Source organism: Mytilus trossulus, chromosome 6 (assembly GCF_036588685.1).
Source record: "Mytilus trossulus isolate FHL-02 chromosome 6, PNRI_Mtr1.1.1.hap1, whole genome shotgun sequence".
Classification (NCBI taxonomy): Eukaryota; Metazoa; Mollusca; class Bivalvia; order Mytilida; family Mytilidae; genus Mytilus; species Mytilus trossulus.
In genome coordinates this window covers 77,678,243-77,700,130 of record NC_086378.1, presented here as the reverse complement: position 1 = coordinate 77,700,130, position 21,888 = coordinate 77,678,243, and the positions used below count along the sequence as shown (strand labels likewise).

Below are 21,888 nucleotides of genomic sequence, written 5' to 3'. Positions count from 1 at the left end.
ACAAACGTTAAGCTATGTCTTGCGTGATTTGTGCTCGCAATAGATTAGAATAATATTGATACAAATTAACGAAACCATACTCGATCAACACGATCAGGGAAACAAATATTGGGCAATAAAAACTTCATGAGGTATTTCTACTTCTGTTTTTCTATATCGAAATAAATGAACCAATGGAAAAGAGCATACTGAAACTGGACATTAGTATGGGATTGTGATTCCCACAAGGGAAAGATATCCTGAAGATTAGTTCATTAACGTTTTTTGCATTTCTATTGATATCTCTGACACGGATATTTAATAATGATTCTTCAAATCAATTATAGTTGCGTTATAATCACTGCAGAAGGAATGCTTTCAACTTAACCACTTCGAAACAAGGGTTTATTTCTTGCAACGTGTTTTGACATTTTTATTTCACGTGCAGCCGTGAAATAGGTTCGTTATTCATCGTGTATCGTGAAATCGATAAAAAGATCAACTAGCCAAGAAAAAATAATTGTTCGTTCATCGTGAAATGACAATTGTATTTCACGTTTTTCCGTGCAGATACCCCCTGTACGCCCCTCTTCAATGGCAGTCTTGCACAGATCGGTAGTCTGAGTAATATATTTTAAATAGACATGTAAGCTATGTGATATTGAATTAACTTGAATATTTAATATATATATTCAGCATACAAGCGCTCCTTATTATTGAATGATTTTAGAAGTCAGTAGTTGATAATGTATCTGATCTTACATGTACATGTATTTGTCTACGATTTTGTTTCTTCAACTGGACCTTAAACCGGTTCTCGTTATACGGTTCATTAGACATAGAAATCAGTTTAAACGAAATGAAAAAAATAGGTTAAAGTTTGTGGTTAAAGTTAGATAAAAATAACAGTTTCGTCACATGAACTTAATCGTTTCAAGTTGAAACATTTGTGCAACAATCTTCATCTATAAAAAAAATCAATCTAATTTTAAAAATTGAATCTTGTAATTACTTCCGTACTGAAATGTAAAATTTAAGATGACTTAAGCTTCATGAACACAATTTCAAACTTAATTGTACGAGTTCAACTAATCAAATATCTATGCATATTAATTACTTCAGTGTAGGTAGGAATAACATATAATCGGTTATATAATACTTCTTTTGGTGTTGTCTTTTCAGTTATCGAATATAAATTATAGGCTTTATCTGTATAGTTGAGAACAGTAACAACAGTTCTATCATGTCCATTGCTGCGTTTCCAAATGATTCTGTAATAAATTTATGGATTTGCATGCGGATGTGTATGTGTTGATGTGAAGTTAAACGACTTCAGTATCTCTGATATGTTTTGTTAATCTTTTCTTCGATATAGATATACTTCACCAAGGGCAAAACTGTCATCTCTCTTTGGGGCCAGCAACTCAGCTGCTCGTTTGGGTTTGATGTCATGTTCTGGAACAGAGTTGGACATTCATGCCTGTATTCGGGGAGTTTGGGGACCAACGACCTGTAGTAGTTCTCAAGAAGCTGGTGTAGATTGTAGTATGTATATATTAAATATTTATTTGCAGTTTGAAATTTTTTCTCTAAAAATTGCCATCCACTCGCTGAACGATGTATTTTTAGTTAAATTGTGAAAATATAGCTATGAGTCCTTAACAAATCCAGTTGTATAATCTTCACAATACACAAACCGTACGAAATTCCTACAGTACCAAATTTGTTAATGTTTCTATTTAAAAAGTCAGTCTATTGAAACAGTTATTTTGAAGAAAAACAAATAGAAAGATAGTAAATCATGAGAAACTTATTAATGTGTACGTTGTGAAACACATGTAGAGGAAATAATGCAGGACACTAATGATTGAAACTATCTAACATCGATTTTGAAAATGTTTCTTTTCTAAGGAGAATCAAACCTCCGTCTTACTGGAGGAAGTCACAGTATGGAAGGAAGAGTAGAACTCCTTGTAAACGGAATGTGGTCCGCGGTATGTGATGACGACTGGGATAACGTGGAAGCAACTATTGTTTGCAAAACTCTTTCGACTTTTCCTTTCGACAGGTATAATCATTCATATGAATTATATTCGACATATATATATATATATATATATATCTTCCTTTTAATTTTAAAAAAGAAATAGTTATATATAATTTCGTGGCTTTTAAAAATAACTGTTGGACAGAACAACGACGACTAAGGATTGGATTTTAACGGAGATGTTATTCCCTTTTTCTTTTTTATTTACATTTATTGCTTTTAAACAAAGAATGTCAGTATTGCAGAAGTATTTTGTGTACACGAAGATAAACTGAATGTAATGCGTATATTCTAAAGAATTTGAACAACAAAACCTTAAGTTCACAAAATCCTTCAATAGCCAACTTTTCAATACAAAGGCAAACCGTATTGAAATAGTCTTCACGCAATTTTATATTGATTCAAGTTAATTAGAAATGAAAAATGTGAGAAAAAAAGAATACTAACACAACTACGTGACTACTTTCTTACTATTTATATTTCTACGTTCTTAAACAATAATGGATAGTGGATATTAATTTTTCATTATTACCAAAGTATGTAATGCAATAATTTACATGAAGTAGCAATACAAAAAACGTTAAAGAACTTTTAACAGCTACTTCTTAAAATTGTTAAGAAATTCCGAATTCTTTCCTTTCCTACAAAATTACAAAACTATTGCTTAAGTCAATTGTAATGAAGTAATGCATAGACAACGTCCCTTTCATTCTAAAACCATGCATAATCCACTGTGCTTGAACTATGATAAAACTAGCTTACACATGTATGCGATATAAACTTTTAGATTTATTTTTCAGGAGAGTTAGCGGTAAAGCCTTCCGTAACAGTTTCTTTGGTCACGGGACGGGAAAAATTGCATACTCTAGTGTTAAATGTAACGGAACGGAAATTGATGTGATGCATTGTACGCTTAAAGAAGTAGCAATACCAACTTGTGATCACTCGAACGAAGCTGGAGTGTCATGTTCTTGTAAGCCATCGATCTAATATATTATTCAGATCAGTATATAATAGTGTAAAACATGTTTTTCTATAGGGTATATGTATATAACAATAAGAAAAAAAACGCGACACAAAACTAGGTTTGTTAAAAGAAAGGTCACACATCAGAATTGAGGAGACGGTAATGGAGGCAAAAAACAAATTACAAAAATTGGTTCGTAAAAAGCTAAAGATAATGTTAGAGTGTGTCATTAAAACTTAAACTCAAGCTCTGAATTACACAAATGTTTGAGTGATATCATATACTTCGAAAGAGTGTGTTTCAACTGCACATGATTTGATCAAACTTAAGAACTTCTACTTTATTTTTTATAATTATGGATAACTGTTTAATACACCAAAAGAGGAGTATTCTGTTTAAAAAAGTGCAATATAAGAAGGATTCCGCATCTACTTATAGTTCACCATCTTAAATATTATTAGAATAATTCATAGCTTTTAATATTTCTATTGTTTAGAACATAAAAAAAGAAAACCTAAGAAATAATAAAATAATTATTCAAAATAGTATTGAGTACTATCTTTAACGTAAAATATAACAAACACATTTGTAAAATATTTAATTTCATTTGGGGAAAATGGTAACGTTGGAATAAAATAGAATGCGATGCAATTAGTCGTCATTATGATGTTTTATTATAACCATACTTAAAATGCTAGTCCTTTAAATAATTAGGTACAATTTATGAATGTAAAACATCTGACCTAGATCGTTTTACAATTAATTTTACTTTAAGAGATCATTTGTTTTTTAGTTACAAAATAGCGATAAACACAAGTCAACTTAGTTCGTACTATTTTTAATCTAGAAGATAATTTATAATTACTTAAAAAAGATCCATTAACAAGATACAAAATACCACCATGTGGACTACGCGGCAACGAATACTTTGCAAATATGAAAGAGGGAAACAAACACTTAACGATTTTGATTTCACTGGTATATATATATAATTATATATTTGTTTTTGATTTATTGATAAGTATTCTAGTCTTTCAAATAATTAGGTACACTTTAGGAATTTAAAACATCTGACCTAGTTAATTTTACAAATATTTTTACTTTCAGAGATCATTTATTTTTAGTTACAAAATAACAATAAATACACGTCAACTTAGTTTTCTGGAAAATCTAAAATTACTTAAAAAATGATCCATAAAAAAGATGCAAAATACCACCATGTGGACTAAGCAGAAACTTTTACTTAGTGAATATGACAGAGGGAAACAAAACATTAACGGGTTTAATTCACTTGTATATCTATATGTAAGTTTTTTGTTTTATTGATATGTATTCCTTTTGCTTTGTTCAGTGCAGTGAGGAACTATGACCTCTATTACAACCCTATAAAATACACAAAATGTACATTTAAAATTTAACATATGAGAGACGCTCGTCCTGTCGACGCATATGCCATCGTATCTTTGAAGGTTTATGGAAATTCCTTTTCTTTATTAACCGGATTTCCAATTTATCAATTATCAATTTGGTGATTCTGCGCTGGTCGGGCGAGCGACTGTCAAAACGTGTTCGCTCAGTAATCTCGGATAACAATTTAACAAAATAATTTCAAAATTAGATATATTGTTTCCCATGACTGATGAGGTGTTGATTTAAGACATTTGAGTGGCATTGTTGAGACCTTTAACTAGCGACAATTAAAACTTTTTCTTTTCTAAACCATAAAAGAAATACTTTGTACCTGATCCTGTTTTGGGTTCCAGATTTAAAGTATCATTTTCATGATATGTCAGACAAATAATGTTTGCTGTCTATCGATTAGCCTCTTGTTTGTTCATTAATTACATGATGATATTTCTTTTTTTTTCATATAGTTTTCGGTCAAACTTGTATTAATAATCGTCTGTTGTATCACGAAAACTTATTTCTTAGAATATTACTAAGATTTGATAAAATATATTCTTAATATGAAACTAGATGGCTATTTTGATTTAGGGACTTGCATTAAGTCATATCTAAATTGCAATTGCAGTTGCCGAGCAAATCAAACTATCACGGCCAGTGAGTACAACAGCTGAAGGCACGGTTTTTATCAACATTAACGGTGATTGGAATACCCTGTGTGACAAAGACTTTGGAACTCAAGAAGCACAGACTGTTTGCCGAGAACTTGGATACTGGTAAGCTTCGGGGTTAATTGAGATGGATTCAAATTCTTTTTAAACATTGATAAAATATATGGTACTTCAATGAGTGTTACTAAATCAATGTTTAAAGTTTTTTTTTTTTCCTTTTCTGAATACCCTAAACCCTTAACTTTAAATGAAGTAAATATTTAGTTTCTTTTTATAAGTAAATAACGACGACATTTCAGTGAATATGTATGAATCTTACATATCATATTTAACTCCAAGAGTGGATAAAAGTGTAACTAATGCGCAAGCAGATTGATAAATTGTTTCCTCTATATAAATATATACTCAACGACCTTAAAAACGCAACACTCGTTTTGTTGATTTGTTTTACCAAATCGTGTTTGATTCTCTCACAACTACTTTTTATGCTTTCCATACTTCTTTCTCTTTACAAAATATCAAAATCTGACTTACCTGTGGTTATTGAACATCCCAAATATTCTAAGTCGCACGACTACTCAAAGCGAAAGTTGGGATCCATGAAAGATTGTTTAAGTTTATTTTTTGCTTTGTGAAACAGTTCTTTCAGTCTTTTACCTCACATCAACCTGTTAAATAGTGTTGCATCTCCATATTGGCGAGACTAATAAATAAACAACTGAATTAACCCTTCAGATTACTACAAACAAGAAAACATTAACGTGCTGCAACCATAGTGAAGGACTTCAGAAACTCGTCTAACTGTCCTTCCGACAGCGATACATGCAGACAAAATTTGTTGCTGGCCATCAATGAACAGACCAACTAGAATTGACAATGAAACGTCAGCAGATTTTGATTATGCAACGTCTTTTGCCAGCCACATTTACGGCTGCAACGTCAACTGTTAATCAAATTGCCGAATACCATTGCGTACAAATTCAAGCAATAAATGTTTCCCGTCAACTGAATTGCCAAAGAATCGACTGAACGAAAACCTTTAAAGCCCTCAAGTTCCAACTGCATAATTTCCAAAATCAATTAATGGGTATAACAAATGCAAAATCATAAGGCGTAAAACAGAACCCAAAACATGTCAGACAGAATTTGTTGACCTTTCGGACAATCATTTTGGCGTTTGTAACAGGCAGTCATTGGTTTTGACGGTGATACATTCATTCAAATTTATTTTTTTAAAGTGTTGCGTTTCTAAAGTCGTTCAGTATATGTCTCCAAGTCTCTCTTGTGTATCAATAAACAAAACAGGTGGCTTTCAAATCTACCTGTAACTTTATTTAAAGTTCAAGAAATTAAACTTTTGTTCTTCTACCAGTTAACCCAAATGCTATCAATATATCTGTGAGGTCATTCTTGGATATTGAAATATCTCAGTAACCAAAATTTTATTCAGAAGGCATTTTGTTCATTTCTTTTTCAACGACATAGGAGTTCAAATGTGCAGTTCTTTTCAAATTCGTGGTTTGGTGAAGGAAATGGGACGTCACAAGATCTGAGACCACAATGCATGGGAACTGAAACTAAAATATCTTTTTGCCCGTTAGAAAAATCTTGGAATGAAATGACTTGTTCTCATGCGGATGATGCTGGTGTACAATGTACTCCTACGACATTAGGTAAGATATTTTTTTTGATCATGCAATGCACATATATCAGGTACTAGCACCATTAGGTCAGGCTAAATTACAGAAATCTTCACAATTCTAGCATTTTTGTTATATTTTAGGCGGTTTTCGTGCGAAACGAAAGTGGCCGCATTTGTGTTCATCCTTAATATTAAAATGTAAGTTGTATTTTATGATAAAACATAACATATATAAAGATTGAGGATGAACACGGATGCGGCCACTTCCATTTTTGACGAAAACCATCTGAAAAGTGACATTGTTTGGCATATTTGGTAGATTTTTCATATTTGAGCTTGAATCGGGTCATTTTAAATGATAAAATGAGTTAAAATCTTTAACATAAACTAATTGATTCAAATGAAATAGACACTTACGTGTTTAAAAAGTGGTCAAAATCCCTCGTAAGATGAATCTGAAATTTGAGGCCAAAATCGGTCCTTACCGGACCTACTCCTTTGATTTTAAACACATTTCATTCATAAAGCTATAAAAATGATTGAGCAACAGGCACATCCTATTCACACTCTCTACAGGATATAAACCAGTAATCAGTACAAATAGTAATATAGTTGTATATAAAATAAGACACAAACATGAAACATATATATTGCTTATTATATATACATAGAGGCAACTCATCATCATTTTTTGCAAGTACTTTGATACATGTTAATATCCTTTATAGGTCGTTTGAAATATATATAATATATATATATAGGGTTTGCAAAAGACCATAAGCTATCGTATTAAAATACATTAATTAATGTTATTGAAAAAGGGTAAGAAATGAAAAATTAAGAAAAATTAAGAATAGATTAAGAAAATTTCAAACAAAACGGTGAGAGTCACTGATGTCTTTTTGGACAAATTTAAAAGACAGCAGTAATCATATAAAAAAATCTAAAAATGTCTAACATCATTAATTGTACTTAGGACAATTTTTTCAAATATTGGTTATCCTCAACAAGGTAATTACAGTATGAACAAACAATGTTCTTAGGAACTTATTATTCAAATAAGAGTGATGGTTTCTAGCATTATTTTTGAGTTGACAATGACTTAAATTATGTTTCCTTATTCAACAATTGAAGAGTTGAAATATTTCATCAATCTTAAAGAAGTAACGGAGAGTAACTTTCTTATTCTCATATAATGCCTACAGAAACAGTTTGTACTGTTAATATAAAGCCCATATGGGGATACACACTATTGCAAGCCGTTTAACATATCAAACACATTCTTTATATAATCTAGTTTTATAAAATATCGTAGCTTTTATAGCTGACTTTGTGGTATGTGTTTGACTTTTGTTGACGATCTACAGTGACCTTTAGTTGTTAATTTCTCTGTCTTTTGTGTCTTCCGAAGAGTTGTCTCATTGGAAGTTATATCACATCTCCTGTTGTATATGATATACTTTGAAGATAGAACAAATTGTAAAACGGCTTGATATATAAATAAAAAAATTAAAAAATAAAAAAACCATTTAGATAGTCTGTTGTAGCTTATTAGAAACTCTTTGACATACGAGTATCTTGTTATTCGTCTTAATATGTTGAAAATTTCCAAAACCTAGACTTTTGAGAACTTTTGTTTGACAAACATTATATATATATCTTGTATCTTAAAAGGTTTCAATATAAATCTCATTACTTTTCAATTTGTTTAAGATACTTCTAATGTTCGACTTATTGATGGAGACAAGCCAGGAAAAGGGAGGATCGAAGTAAAATACAACAACCATTGGGGATCGTTCTGTTGGAGAAGGTGGAATGAACAAAATACAAAAGTGTTTTGTAAAATGTTAAAATATAGGTATGTACAATGATATATTTTATAAATGTGAAAGCGTTTATACAAGTATTACTATGGTATATGAATCGATGTGTCAAGCTTTTTAAGAATTGAATGCTTCTTTTTGTAAATTTATTTGGATGTGAAAGCGTTGACCGAAGTACATTTTCTAAAAATGTACGCACGATCAACGCTTTTACAACCCTATAAAATTACAAAAAGAAGCATTCAATACTTATAATTACATTTTTAGCTAGAATCATGAAAGCACGTTTTTTATCAAGTTTTATTTAATTCACCTGTGCACTTCATTGGGGGACCTCGTGTCATCATGAATGATAAATTTTATTGGCTAATGCAATTGCTTACGGAATAACATGTAATGTGCAGTTAGCCAATCAGACTAACGTATTATAGTGAAACATACATCTGATGTAATTATTACATGCTAAACAAAAGAACAAATTTGACAGAAATTTGCAGAGCACCTAACTGTATTACTTAGTTGAATTTGTATTTGCATATAAGTATAGTATAATTACTTGTTCAATCATAGAAATTCTACATATTTTACTGTTGAAAAGACTTTGAATAACAATATGTCTAGAAAAGTGGTGCGAAAGATACCAGAAGGACATTAAAACTCATAGATCAAACACTAGAAAGTGCAAACCAAATAATGCAAAACAATCGAATATATTTTCATAAATGCGACAACAACCTTTAAAATATATTGCGTTTAATGGTAAAACGTTTGTCTGACGATAATTTTATATTGAAGTACTGCTTAGGAATTCACAAAATCTACAACATTCCAAATTTTCGGAAAATTACATCGTTAAAAACATTAAATAATTGTTAACTCTGTATAAGCAGAACCGAATAACACGGAGGTGCCAACCATGTTCTGGCTTCCGAATCTGCACAAAACGCCTTACAGATATATGTTTTTTGTCTGCCAGCCAATGTTCCTCTTTTAATGATAGTAACTGTACATCGTACTTTCTAGTACACGTAATATGATTTAAAACCTGATAATGAATTTTTCACAGATGATATATGAAATTAGTGGAAATAATTAATTATGGAGTATTAAAACTTCGTAGGAAGAACTCGATAAATTGCATTCTCATCTTGCTTTCAATTTTTTTAAGCATTCGATTTTTCTACTATGTATTAAACTTTGCCTAATACTCTCAATAATACCAAGGACGGAGATAAAGTCCACATTTCTGTTAAAATAGGCATTTAAACGTCAGAATGAATAATTTGCTATGGAAAATTCTTAGGTAATCGGATTTCGAATGAAGTCTTACTGTGCAGCATGTTTTGCAGACTTTTTTGTTGCTGTATTGTTAAGATTATGATAAATAGCTTCAAAACCCCATTGACACAAAATGTGATGCAAATATTTAATAACACTTCAACATAGATACTTCGACGATATTTTGACTTACAATAATGACCTATGTAAACCGATGATTATCTTGATGAACTTAATTTAGATAAAGCTTATGCTTACCACCAACACTATCCGTTTCTGGATCTTGATATCTTTAACTGTAATTGAAATCCTAATACTACTTACATTCCAAGAAGAGACGAATTTGTATTTCTTTTGTGATATATATTTTTTTAAATGGCGACGTTCTCTTCACGCTAGCGTATGGTGTTTTGTCAACTTCTGCAGATACTCTTGTATGCAAAAACATATTTGATTTTAAATACAGAACTTTTTGTTTCAAAATTTAAACGAAAATTCAAAAAATTAAAAGACTTTTAGCCTAAGCCGTGTATATCTTCCTAATACAGATAAACAAATAACTAGTACTTGTTTTACAGAGTTTAATTCTTAAAAAACATGCTGTTTTCATATTTTTTAATAGATGAAAATTCACATAGTTTAGTGTATAGATTTTTCGATCATATCATTTACATACAAATAAATATAAAGCTATCTCTTGATGACTGCAATTAAGATTGAAAGACACCTACAATATAATAAAATACATGGCATTTCCATTTCTGTGACAAGGTATAACTTATCGGTAATCAAGGATAACTATCCATATAAAATGAGCATACTGTCGTGTTTGAAAGATATAAGAAGATGTGGTATAAGTGCAGATGAGACCTGGTGTAGAAAATGGTAGATTGAACCTTGTTTTAATTTATAGCAAGCTGAACCTCTCACATATATGAAAGCCGCTCCAAATTTCACTATATTGACAACGATGCATGAACAAAACAAACAGACATTATATATTAAAATGTTAAAAGTAGGGGTACAGCAGTCAACACTGTGTTAATTCTAAGCACTATGAAAAGATACAAATATGTAACAAAAAAGCCCCAAAAAGCATAGAAATTAATTTAACAACCTCAGTTATTGCTGATTTATAATACTAAGTATTTGGACCGAATCCGTACCCTAACAGGCACATTGCTAGGTTAACATTAACTCTGAAACAGGATCGCACGTTTAACATACATCAGTTGATAAGCATATAAAAGTCACACAGGTAAAATAAAAATAGTACTGTCGTCCAAAGTATGAACAGAATATAACCAACAGTTATTTTAGAATCTAAATTAGAAGTTTCCCTTGCCGCTTGTCTATCTCTTATCGTAAAAAAGGTATAAAAAAACACAAAAGGGCGTAAAGACAAAACATTTGCAAATAAGAAAGTCAAGAATACAAAAATTATCATAACGCAATAACACAATGGCGGGATGTATAAGTACAGAGCCACGTTAAATGGATAACACCAAACACCGACTAAACAGTAAAAGTAATAATAATAAAGACAAATAAAAGAATACTACAACACGTTATACAGATTAAAAACAACATCAGTACGTTTCCACTTGTAACTCAAACTAATGAATCATTTTATCACTTTTAATAAATGAGTTATATCTTTTACAATGAGTATTCTTCAATGTTTTGGTTTCCGAATTGTAGTCACACTGAAGGTAAATCATTTTTGGCTAAAAGAAATGGATCAGCTATTTTAATTGGGTCGTTACGATGCCATGGACAAGAGGACAACATTGGACTCTGTAAAGCCTTCATGGACAAAGAAACGTGTACAGACGAAGCTGTAGGAGTAGACTGTACAGGTAGTTATGTTAAAAAGAGCAATTTTAAAGATTTATCATATGATTATTCCCTATCCAACATTTATCTAAAATCTTGCGTTAAGTTTACAGATTGAATGAAAGAGCAGAAATTGGTTGTCAATGAATTCCATTCTTCAATTACTTTTTATCTTACCTCGATTTTTTATATATCAGGATATGTCTGAAATATAGTCATTGTATTCCCGTTAAAGGATGACACCCGAATATGCCGAATTCAGCGTGTTTTTTGTTGGAAAAACGGAATCACCGAGAAGGACATGTCAAACCAAAACTCAGTTATTTTTTTTAGGTTGTAGTTTATTTAACATTTTTCCTCAAAAATCAAATTGTATTTTGTTTCACACCAGTGTTCTGTTGTATTTTTTAAATAGTTGATGTGTTTCCGTCGGTTATTATCCGCATTTGATTTCTCTCAATCGGTTTATGACTTTTGAACAGCGGTTAACTATTATTGCCTTTATTTAGTGTGTCTGTCATATTTACTACAACTTAGGGGTTCAAATCTCACGCAAATATTTAGCATTTTTTGTGTTGAAATATCATATTGCTGGTATATCACATTATTTTCGTATGTTTGTTTAGTTCAAGGAGTCGCACTGAAATAGATGCATGTACATAGCCAATAATACGAGAATTTAATTGTTAGCAATGACGCCTAAATGGTGTTAGTCTTATACACATAGTCAAAAAAAGCCCATAGCAGAAAAATTTCAAAACAACAAAAATATGTTTTCTAAACCTTGAACAATAACGTGTTCTGCCATAATGCTTACATCAGTATTGCCAATCCACCAACTGTGTAGATACTAGTACAGACATTTTTACAACCGTCCCTACACCGATACCTAAGTCATCCGAAATAAATCCACACGTCAGAACAAAACTATTACACTACCAATTGGGGCTGTAGGTAAAAACATCAAGAAAGTGTTGCATTGGTATCACAACAACAGTTCCATTTGGTACATTGCTTGAAAAGGCAAGATAACTTGTGCTTGTATCACAAGGTGTTCTACTACCAATTGGCGAGAGCTGTTTTCCGGTTTAAATAGATGGTAAAACCTTAAATAACCGGGACAGTTTATAGATATGAATAAATTCAGATTGAAGAAACAACATCCCAGGAAAATGCGTCCTTTATTATTTGGCTTCTTGTCATAAAAAAACAGAGACCGATCTTGAACCAGATTAGTTGATTTGTATCAGATTTATTTGTATTAGATTATTAAATATGTTTTATATTTATATCTTACCTCCGTTTTGATGCCCCACTTAGGGGCAATATATTTTCGGTAATGTTTCAGGTGAAGGTAGTTTTTCATGAAGTTTAAGTACAACCAAATTGAAGCTTTGTATAGATGTGACCTATGATGTAACTTTCTAATTATAATGCCAAATGGATAGTTTTTACTTCAAATTCACGGTCCAATGAACATAGAAACTCATAGTGCAAGTGGGGCATCCGTGTACTATTGGCACATTCATGTTTATTTTTTGTTAGTTTGGAGTTCAACAAAGTTTTTAAAAAACATGTATACTATAAATAATATACCAACATCAACACGGTAATTGAAGCACCATGTTTATCAAAATTCACGGTCCAATGAACATAGAAACTCATAGTGCAAGTGGGGTATCCGTGTACTATTGACACATTCATGTTTATTTTTTGTTAGTTTGGAGTTAAACAAAGCTTTTAAAATACATGTATACTATAAATAATATACCAACATCAACACGGTAATTGAAGCACCATGTTTATCAAATCAAAACTAATTTAGAATATCTATTAGTTGATAAACCTAAGAGTCAGTAGTCTTCACCTAGCTATAGTTTATTGTAGGAATACCTGTTAAAGGTATGCAAATACATGATGTGATATAGTGTATTTTTATGTACTATAATTAAATCTATCGGGCTAGTTTACACGTTAGTAATTGTTTTCATTTTCAACAAAGGGGAAATGAATGTTAAGTTAAATGATGGTCAAGACAAATATGAAGGCCGAGTTGATATATATGATGGTCACAACTGGGGCAGTCTATGCGATAATACTATATCACTTAATGAGGCAAAAGTAATTTGCAGCACCGCAACTGGTTACAGGTATCTCTTTATTACTATTTTGATTTGTCAAACACTTATTAAACCTACTAGCATTGAATTTTGTATATCAGGGACACGTTTTATCATTAGAGGACATATCAGTGACATTCGAATAAAAACAGTTAAAAGGAAAATTAAACACAACGTTGCAGAGCCTTGAAAACCGAAAATTACAAAAGGTTGTGCCAAAAACACATAATAAAACCACATCTGGGTGCATGAAAAATCTTTTATTTTTCGAATAACTCCCTTTTTTTTTAGTTTTTCCATACTATACTTTAACCAAAAAAAAAGAACATATAAATGATATTTTATTTCAATTCAAAAGTGCTGATCACTGCATGGACTGGTGACAACGTTCATATGCAGTGGCATCGACCCTTGGTCATCAAAACTCCGAGAAAATTCAATTCGAAAAGTCCGTTATCAAATGGCATAATCAAAAGCGCAAACACATCAAACGAATGGATTACAACTGTCATATTCTTGACTTAGTATAGACATTTTCATCTGTAGTAAATGGTTGAACAAACCTGGTTCCACAGCCAGCCAAACCTCTCACTTGTATGACAGTCGCACACAATATCACCATATTGTCAACGATTTGTCAACAAAACAAACACAAACATTGTGTTATAATATTAATCGCTATATAAACAAACACATATGGGACAGAGAAACACAAAAGTTATATAGAAAGAGCACATTTACAAACAAGGTTACAAAATGAATTCAATAATTTGTCTTCCTTTTTAGCATATCTTAAGTATGGAAAACAATATATTAATACGTTGAATATACTTACAGAGACACAATTCCCGACTTTTACCATCTTAGTAATCCGGAGTTTCATTCAAGCGCATTTGTGGTTGATACATTGACATGTGCTGGATGGGAAGATCATATTTCGCAATGCACGTTTTCAAAATCAGGAAGCTGTTCCGTCCATTTTACTCATGTTAAATGTTTTCCAGGTATGCATCTCTTATACATTATAATGATTGATTGACTAATTGATTATAAATCATCATTGACTCTTGTCCAGATCAATACGATATATGCAGACCTGTTCAGAATAAATATTTTCTTATAGGTCCATATATATATATCTTATTGACTTTGTAACAGTCTTTTATTTATTGACCATAATCTATGAATTTAATTATTGAACTATTGAAATGTAATTCAATGTTTTTTCCGTGTTGGAGAGTAAATTCAGATTAGGAACGGCTCATATCCAGGTCTCATTTAAACGTATAGCTTCAAAATATATAATACATTGAATACCCGTTAAATCATGTAGTGGAAATAACCTATGAACAAAGACAAAATGTTGCAGTATAAGTGGTCCGAGACCACAATTATTTCGTAGTGCATTTCTTTTAGAACATAAATGAAAATAAAAAAAAAATCCCACCTGCGCTTTCTCAAAGAAACTTTTACAGTGTGTTGTTCTACTTTTGGGACAAATTATATCAAAATTATAAAAAAAACTTCATCGCATCTAACTCAAAATATGGACAATTTTATCTTTAGGGCGTCTTGAAATCTTCTGACAGCTTTCGAAGTGCTTTTTGTCAACCTTTTTGACCTGGACCAAATCACCTCTTAAAAATTGTGAACTCAAATTTGTTTACAGTGTAATCCCCCCCCCCTACTTGCAATTTGAGGCATTAAACATGGAGAAATAAATTTGGAAGGGGTATAAAAATTAATGGCAAATAACTCACTGTCAACATTAGGGACTATATTTAACATGAAAATGAACAACGAAAATCAAGGGACGACAATTGTGGTCTCGGACCAAGTTATATAATAATATAAAAAAGATGAATCAGTGAATATCTTATATTTATTATACCTCAGTATGTTTTTTCGTTATACAAAGTAATGAAATAGTTGTGCTATTTCATTCCACAGAACCATTTGCCAGTCAATAGTTTCGAAGACTATTGCCCCAGTGAATAGTTTCATAATCATCTTTCCCGTACTTTTTCATGCTTATTTTTCATTGGACGATAATGATGTCATTGACTACTCTGCTTGGTTATGTGTGCTTTGCAACGGCACACTCTCTCTAATAGTGTAAATGTTGGAATCTGGTTGTCTTGATTTTACTTTCATTTACAATAAGCAATTATAAAAAAGAAAAAAAAATCTTTACAGGAATTTTTTAAAGATCTAAAATATAGTACCTTATTCATAATATGGGTTCGCCTCTGTATATTAAAAGTGAATTGGCGTTTGGTGTACTTAATAGCTAGAATTTATCATAAGCACAAGTATTTCTAGTGTTGATTGAAATTAATGAAATATACAAAACAAAACACAAAGTATAGTTCATCATGTGCATATAAAGTTATGTGACATTTGTCTTTTCTTTCAGATGGTATATATACACTTTTAGAAATTAAGTTATTTGGTATATATATAAAACACTTAATGACTGTGTTGTTCAGTATAATAAAACACCTAATGACTGGTTATGCGGGTAAAAGCAAGTTTGTTGTCCCTTCACATACCAAATATTGCTCTCGGCTTTGCCTCGATCAATAGTTGGTACCTCAGGAATAACAAACTTGATATTACCCTCACACCCAGTCAATATGTGTATAATATTCATTGTATAAAATTATCCTTACCAGAATTGACACCATAAAAGATATTGACAAAATTAATGAAAATATTGATTATTGTATCTTAGACTGTGTAAGCGTCAACAACTCAAAGACAGGCAGCATCAAGTCAAATAATTATCCACAGCCGTATGAACCAAACACAGATTGTTTGTATATAATCCAGCCTCCGACTGGAATTTACAAAATTGAATTTTTAGACTTGCAAATGGCAGATTCTGGTGATTACGTTGAGGTACTGATTTCTGATATTTTGATCTTGAGAATCACTGAAAAGACGTAAATTGAACATTAAAATTATTACTGTTACTTTCACTATCAAACTTGAAAAATTGAATATATCGATAATATTATTGAATTCGTTATGGTTTGGTGCCTTGCTTTGTTCGTTGATCTGCCTTGTGATAATCAGGGAATGTTTAATAGCCATGACCATAATGATCGTTGCTGCTTGTGGGGGCATAATCTGTTATCATTATGAGTGATACCCCTTATTTTGTTTTATCAGTGTTTGTATTGCTTTGTTTTTATTCAAAGCAAGGTTGTATTTAATACTTTTTTACCAAAAAAAAGCTTCCTTTCTATTGTTGTTTCAAACAGAACATTTAAAAAAATGAAACAGAAAAAACAAAAGCGTTATTGAAACTCGAAATGCGATATAAAAAGTGTGATTTTATTTGGATTTCATTCATTTCAGAATTTTACGACGTAATATAGAATGCGAAACAAATCCGATACATCGTAACTTTAAACTTACTTTTTAACAGCTAGTGGGGCCTCGGTGGCCGAGTGGTCTAAGTGGTTGCTACTATAATCACTAGCCATTCAACACTTAGTTTGTGATTTCGAATCCCGCTCATGTGGATGCATTGGACTCATCTTAATTGACTAGGATTGTAAGATTTTCTATCGACGGTCGGTAATTTTCTCCGAGCTTCCTCCACCAATAAAAACTGGTCGCCTCGACACAGCGTAAATGCGGTGCTTAAAAGTGGCGTAAAAATACTAAAACTCAAAATCAAATCTTAAAAGCTAGAAAATTTTACATTATAAAAAGACAGATAATTTACAAAGCAAAGTTAAAGTATTGACAAAACACTGTATGTATTTTTTTCAAAATATGTTTTAGGTTAAAGATAAGCTTCATGGTCGTGTTATGGGACATTACACTATTTTCTCTGGAGTAAAACCAATTTTTGGTAACCAATTTTACATAAGGTACAGAACAAACTCACAAGACGAATCTAAAGGATTTCATTTGCAGTGGTCAGGTAATTTTATTTTTTCAAATAAATTTGTTATTTGTTATGACGCATTTCTGTTATCCTTCGGTAGTCTATTTTCATCAATATACTAGACAAGAATTATTCCCACTTTCTTTATCAAACATTTTATTTGAAAACAAATTGAGAGAGAAATGTAATTGAAGTTTACTGATCTTTATTGATATAGTGGGTTCATGATTGTAAGCACTTTGCAAAATAATTAGACACATCCTTCTTCGATTATGTTAAAATTATTATCATATATAATATTCATTTACTTTCAGTTGCTGATAAGGCCGATACTGTCTCTGTTAATTGTGAAAACAGTAAATGGGGAGCTGGCGTAAACTTAACATCACTTCGAACAATACTTCCCGAGATGAGTAAAGCAAATGAGATTTTTATTAACGAGCCTCAGTGCTATGGGTTTATCTACGACGACTTACTATTGTTCCAGCAGTTATACAACGAATGTGATACAAACAAGACGGTACATTATTATGAAACTATAAGATACTCATCATATATCATCAATGTCCTAAATGTTTCGTCCATTTTGTAATGAACATCATTTCTTGACTTTGTTCATTTTAATTATTATAATTTATTGTCATATTTTTTTCAGTAAAACTACTATTAAAAAAAATGTATTATATAATAGCTTTAATTTTGGAAAAAGTTTGCGCATGTATGACCTACAAAAATATACTTGGAAATATAGTGGAGCACAACATAGGTTACGGATTTGTATTCTAATCTATTAGACTTTGACTTTGGATATCACTTTAATTTATAGTATCTCTCATTATCAAAAATAATGAATAAGTTGACCAATATGATGTGTCTGTGTTTTAAGTCACTAGTGATATATTTTTCCATATAAAAGCTTTTAAACAGCAACAATTTTCGTCGCCATAATTTGCAGGAATATTTACCGTCTTAAATATTCCGGTCCGATACTGAAAGTAAGCTATGACATGGCCAAAACAGAACAAAATATCGTACAATTTTAAAAAAAATAACAACGAACCGATTTATACAAATACAGTAAACGAAAAAAAATTATGAAAGACAGCAACTTACGATAGGTATTGAATTAGTCTACGATAGGTATTGAATTAGTCTACGATAGGTATTGAATTAGTCTCCAAAAAAGGACATGCAAAATCTGAAAGTGGTTAAATGTAACAATTTTGCAAGTGCTAAACCCTCTTCTAACCTAAAACGACGGTATCACGATTTATCATAAGCCTTTGTATTTCCATTAATTTTATGAACAGTAACAGAGCTAACCATTAGATTGTCTTATACACTGGGTAATGAAAATTTCTCCAGCAATGGTATCGATTTGTAAAATTCTTTAAAATTCTTACTATGGTGTACACCAGACGCGATGATTTTGTCTACATCAGACAACCAGGATTGTTCAATACTAACAAGAAAATATCACTAATACAATATATGTCTGTCGCTAAAAACTTTAACTTTTCGAATAATTTTACTCTTACATAATCAATCATTACCTAAGCTTGAATAGAACGATTTATATACGTACATTAAACATAAATTTTGATTATCCTTGATTATATATCAATTAATCCAAAATGCATTTATAAGTTGCTTGTTGTTTGTAATAGATATGATGAGGTGTAAGAAAATCATTGATTAAATCTATAGAACATGCACTACGAACAGGTCTCATACTAATGGTCTTTTAAAACTTAGGACTTAATTCATACAGTCAGGTGCTTTTAAGCAGATTTATTGAATACATATTAAAATGCACACATCACAAAAATAATTCTTTTTTCGTACAGATGCTAAATTGCAACGAGATTTCTGTATCAAGTCTACAATATCTACGCCAACTACTAACACACGGGTCAATGATAAAATGCATTGATTAAAAACCAATGGTCGTCTAATCAAAACATTAATTTTGTATCACTGTGTTGTAATTTTCTATTTTAGATAAGTAATGGCTATGTAACATACACTAACCGTATTGTGTACATCAGAAATAAAGTAGTGCAATGGGAAGTTCCAATTGAATGCAGAAAGCATCAAAGTTCAAGAATTTACCATGACCACTTTTCAACAAATAAAAGATTTGTTGTAACAGAAGGTACATGTGAACGATATAACTGCATAACTTGCCTTATTTAATCTTATCAAAGATACTATGATTCAAATTTTGTACCGCAAACGCATGCTTCGCATACAGAAGACTCATCTGTCACGCTCATAACAAAAAAGGTTAGAAGACTTGCACTTTTGAAATGAAGATTTATGTCACGTGTGTATTTTGATAAGAAACCTAGACATCATATTCCTTTGATGCCCAGCTCTGTATTTTGAAATAGAAAATATCCATATTGAAAATAAAAATAAAAACATTGCTTAATTTCTCTTATATGCTCTTTAACTACTAAAATTTTTTTTTCGTATTATAGATGAAAATGAAGAGTTCAAGTTTAAAACAACTTTTTATTATGATTGGGACAAACGTCTATCAGAAGACGTACCTTTTGCATTCAATCAAACGTACTTCTATAAAATACAGTTAACTGATAATGACAGTGACCTGACATTTGAGTTAGAAACATGTACCCTCCAACAACACAAACATGGAAAAGTCACATTGATAAAAGTAGTTCTGAATGGGTAAGTCATATAATAGATATAGACCAAGTAAAAATGGAACGTTCTTATCTTCATCTTATTGAAAGAAAATTATATATTATTTTAACTCGGCTTGAAAAAATGTATCAGTGGACATTTTCCTCATGGTACAGACATTTACTTCAACATGTTTCGTTTTGGTATGAACATTGATAACGAGACTCAATTATATTTAAAGCATGCAAACACTATTCATTGCTATTTGAGTATAAATATTTTATATTATTTGATTCTCAATAATCTTCAAAACAAGTCAGGGAGCAGCCTATTATGTGCCAGTAATTTGGACTAGAACAGTATTCCGAACGACATTGAAAAGTTGGCGTTATACATCAATTTTATTAAAGCTTACACAAATGTCATTTATAATGACTTTGATGAAAAAGTTTAGAAAAAAATTACCTGCAGTTCTAGCAATATATTGTTCTCATCACTTCAAAATATATGATCATATTTAATTTATTAAGAAAATTTGTATTTTCAGGCAACCTATTAGCAGTGGAGTGACTATTATGACAGTGTCCAAAGACAGCAAAGTAATTGGTATCAATATAAACGAGGATGTAGATAGTCATTTCACGTGTGATGTTAAAGTCACCTTCAAATCTACGGACAAATAAAAACTTTTGAATGTTTTACTATAATTGTATTATTGGCATGGTTTTTTTCTATTGAAATTTGGAAGCAGTACGGTGATCCGCCGTTATTTCTATCTACGGCATCTGGTATATCTCATTTGCAATCTTATCAATTTTTTTAAAATCTTTTAATTGATCGAATCAATTATGTGCGTACGATTATCGTATTTATATACCCTAAAAGTATACTATGAAAAGAATCATTTACTTTTTATTATTATATCGTAATGCTTAAACCAGGAAAGTTATAGTTAAATCAGGTTTCTGTATAGTTGCTTTTATGTACTCCGAGGCATTGCTGAAACATTGTCATGTAGTAACCTCTGTGGCCTTTGTGGTTTCCACTGTGGTTATTTGGTACATTCGTGATTGCATCTGACATTCAAAATGAATCTAATGAATCATCTGTGTAGCGAGAGAAAAAAAATGAGATACAATGTAATACTTTTGTGTGTAGTCGTAGAAAATTAAATTTGAGCACAAGTCTTCAAAATTTAAAGCCAAAAATACAATATCACCTCATATATATTAATTAACATCTGAATATTAAAAAACTTGGGGAGTCATACTTAAATTAGGTTTAACAGAACGCACTTTTCAACTAATGGGTGTCTGACGACCTTATTAGGCCATGATAGCCTCGCATGGTCGGCAATACTTGTCAACTAATCCAATCAAACCGTTAAATGTGTATACGTTGTAGCCAGTTTTGATGTGTTGAATGAATAGACATGATATGTTATGTCTAAATTTGCTTTGATATGGTGAAATAATCTTATCCTAAATTTATCTTAAACCGTTTTGTTCGTTCATTTTTTGATTAAATGGTCTCACAAACCTGCTGTAATGCGGGTATAAGGTTATATTAGA

At 31.1% G+C, this 21,888-nt stretch overlaps 1 protein-coding gene across 1 annotated transcript; it reads left to right on the top strand.

Annotated features, from left to right (window-relative positions):
* The first annotated feature begins 1,928 nt into the window (after nt 1-1,928).
* LOC134723024 (deleted in malignant brain tumors 1 protein-like) lies at nt 1,929-21,000 on the top strand. Its single transcript, XM_063586656.1, has 12 exons — nt 1,929-2,047; nt 2,827-2,999; nt 5,026-5,173; nt 6,554-6,741; nt 8,424-8,520; nt 11,513-11,670; nt 16,502-16,668; nt 17,563-17,704; nt 17,983-18,188; nt 19,670-19,823; nt 20,152-20,362; nt 20,865-21,000. The coding sequence occupies exons 1-12, from the start codon at nt 1,929-1,931 to the stop codon at nt 20,998-21,000; spliced, it is 1,899 nt and encodes a 632-aa protein (XP_063442726.1).
* The last annotated feature ends 888 nt before the right edge of the window (nt 21,001-21,888 follow it).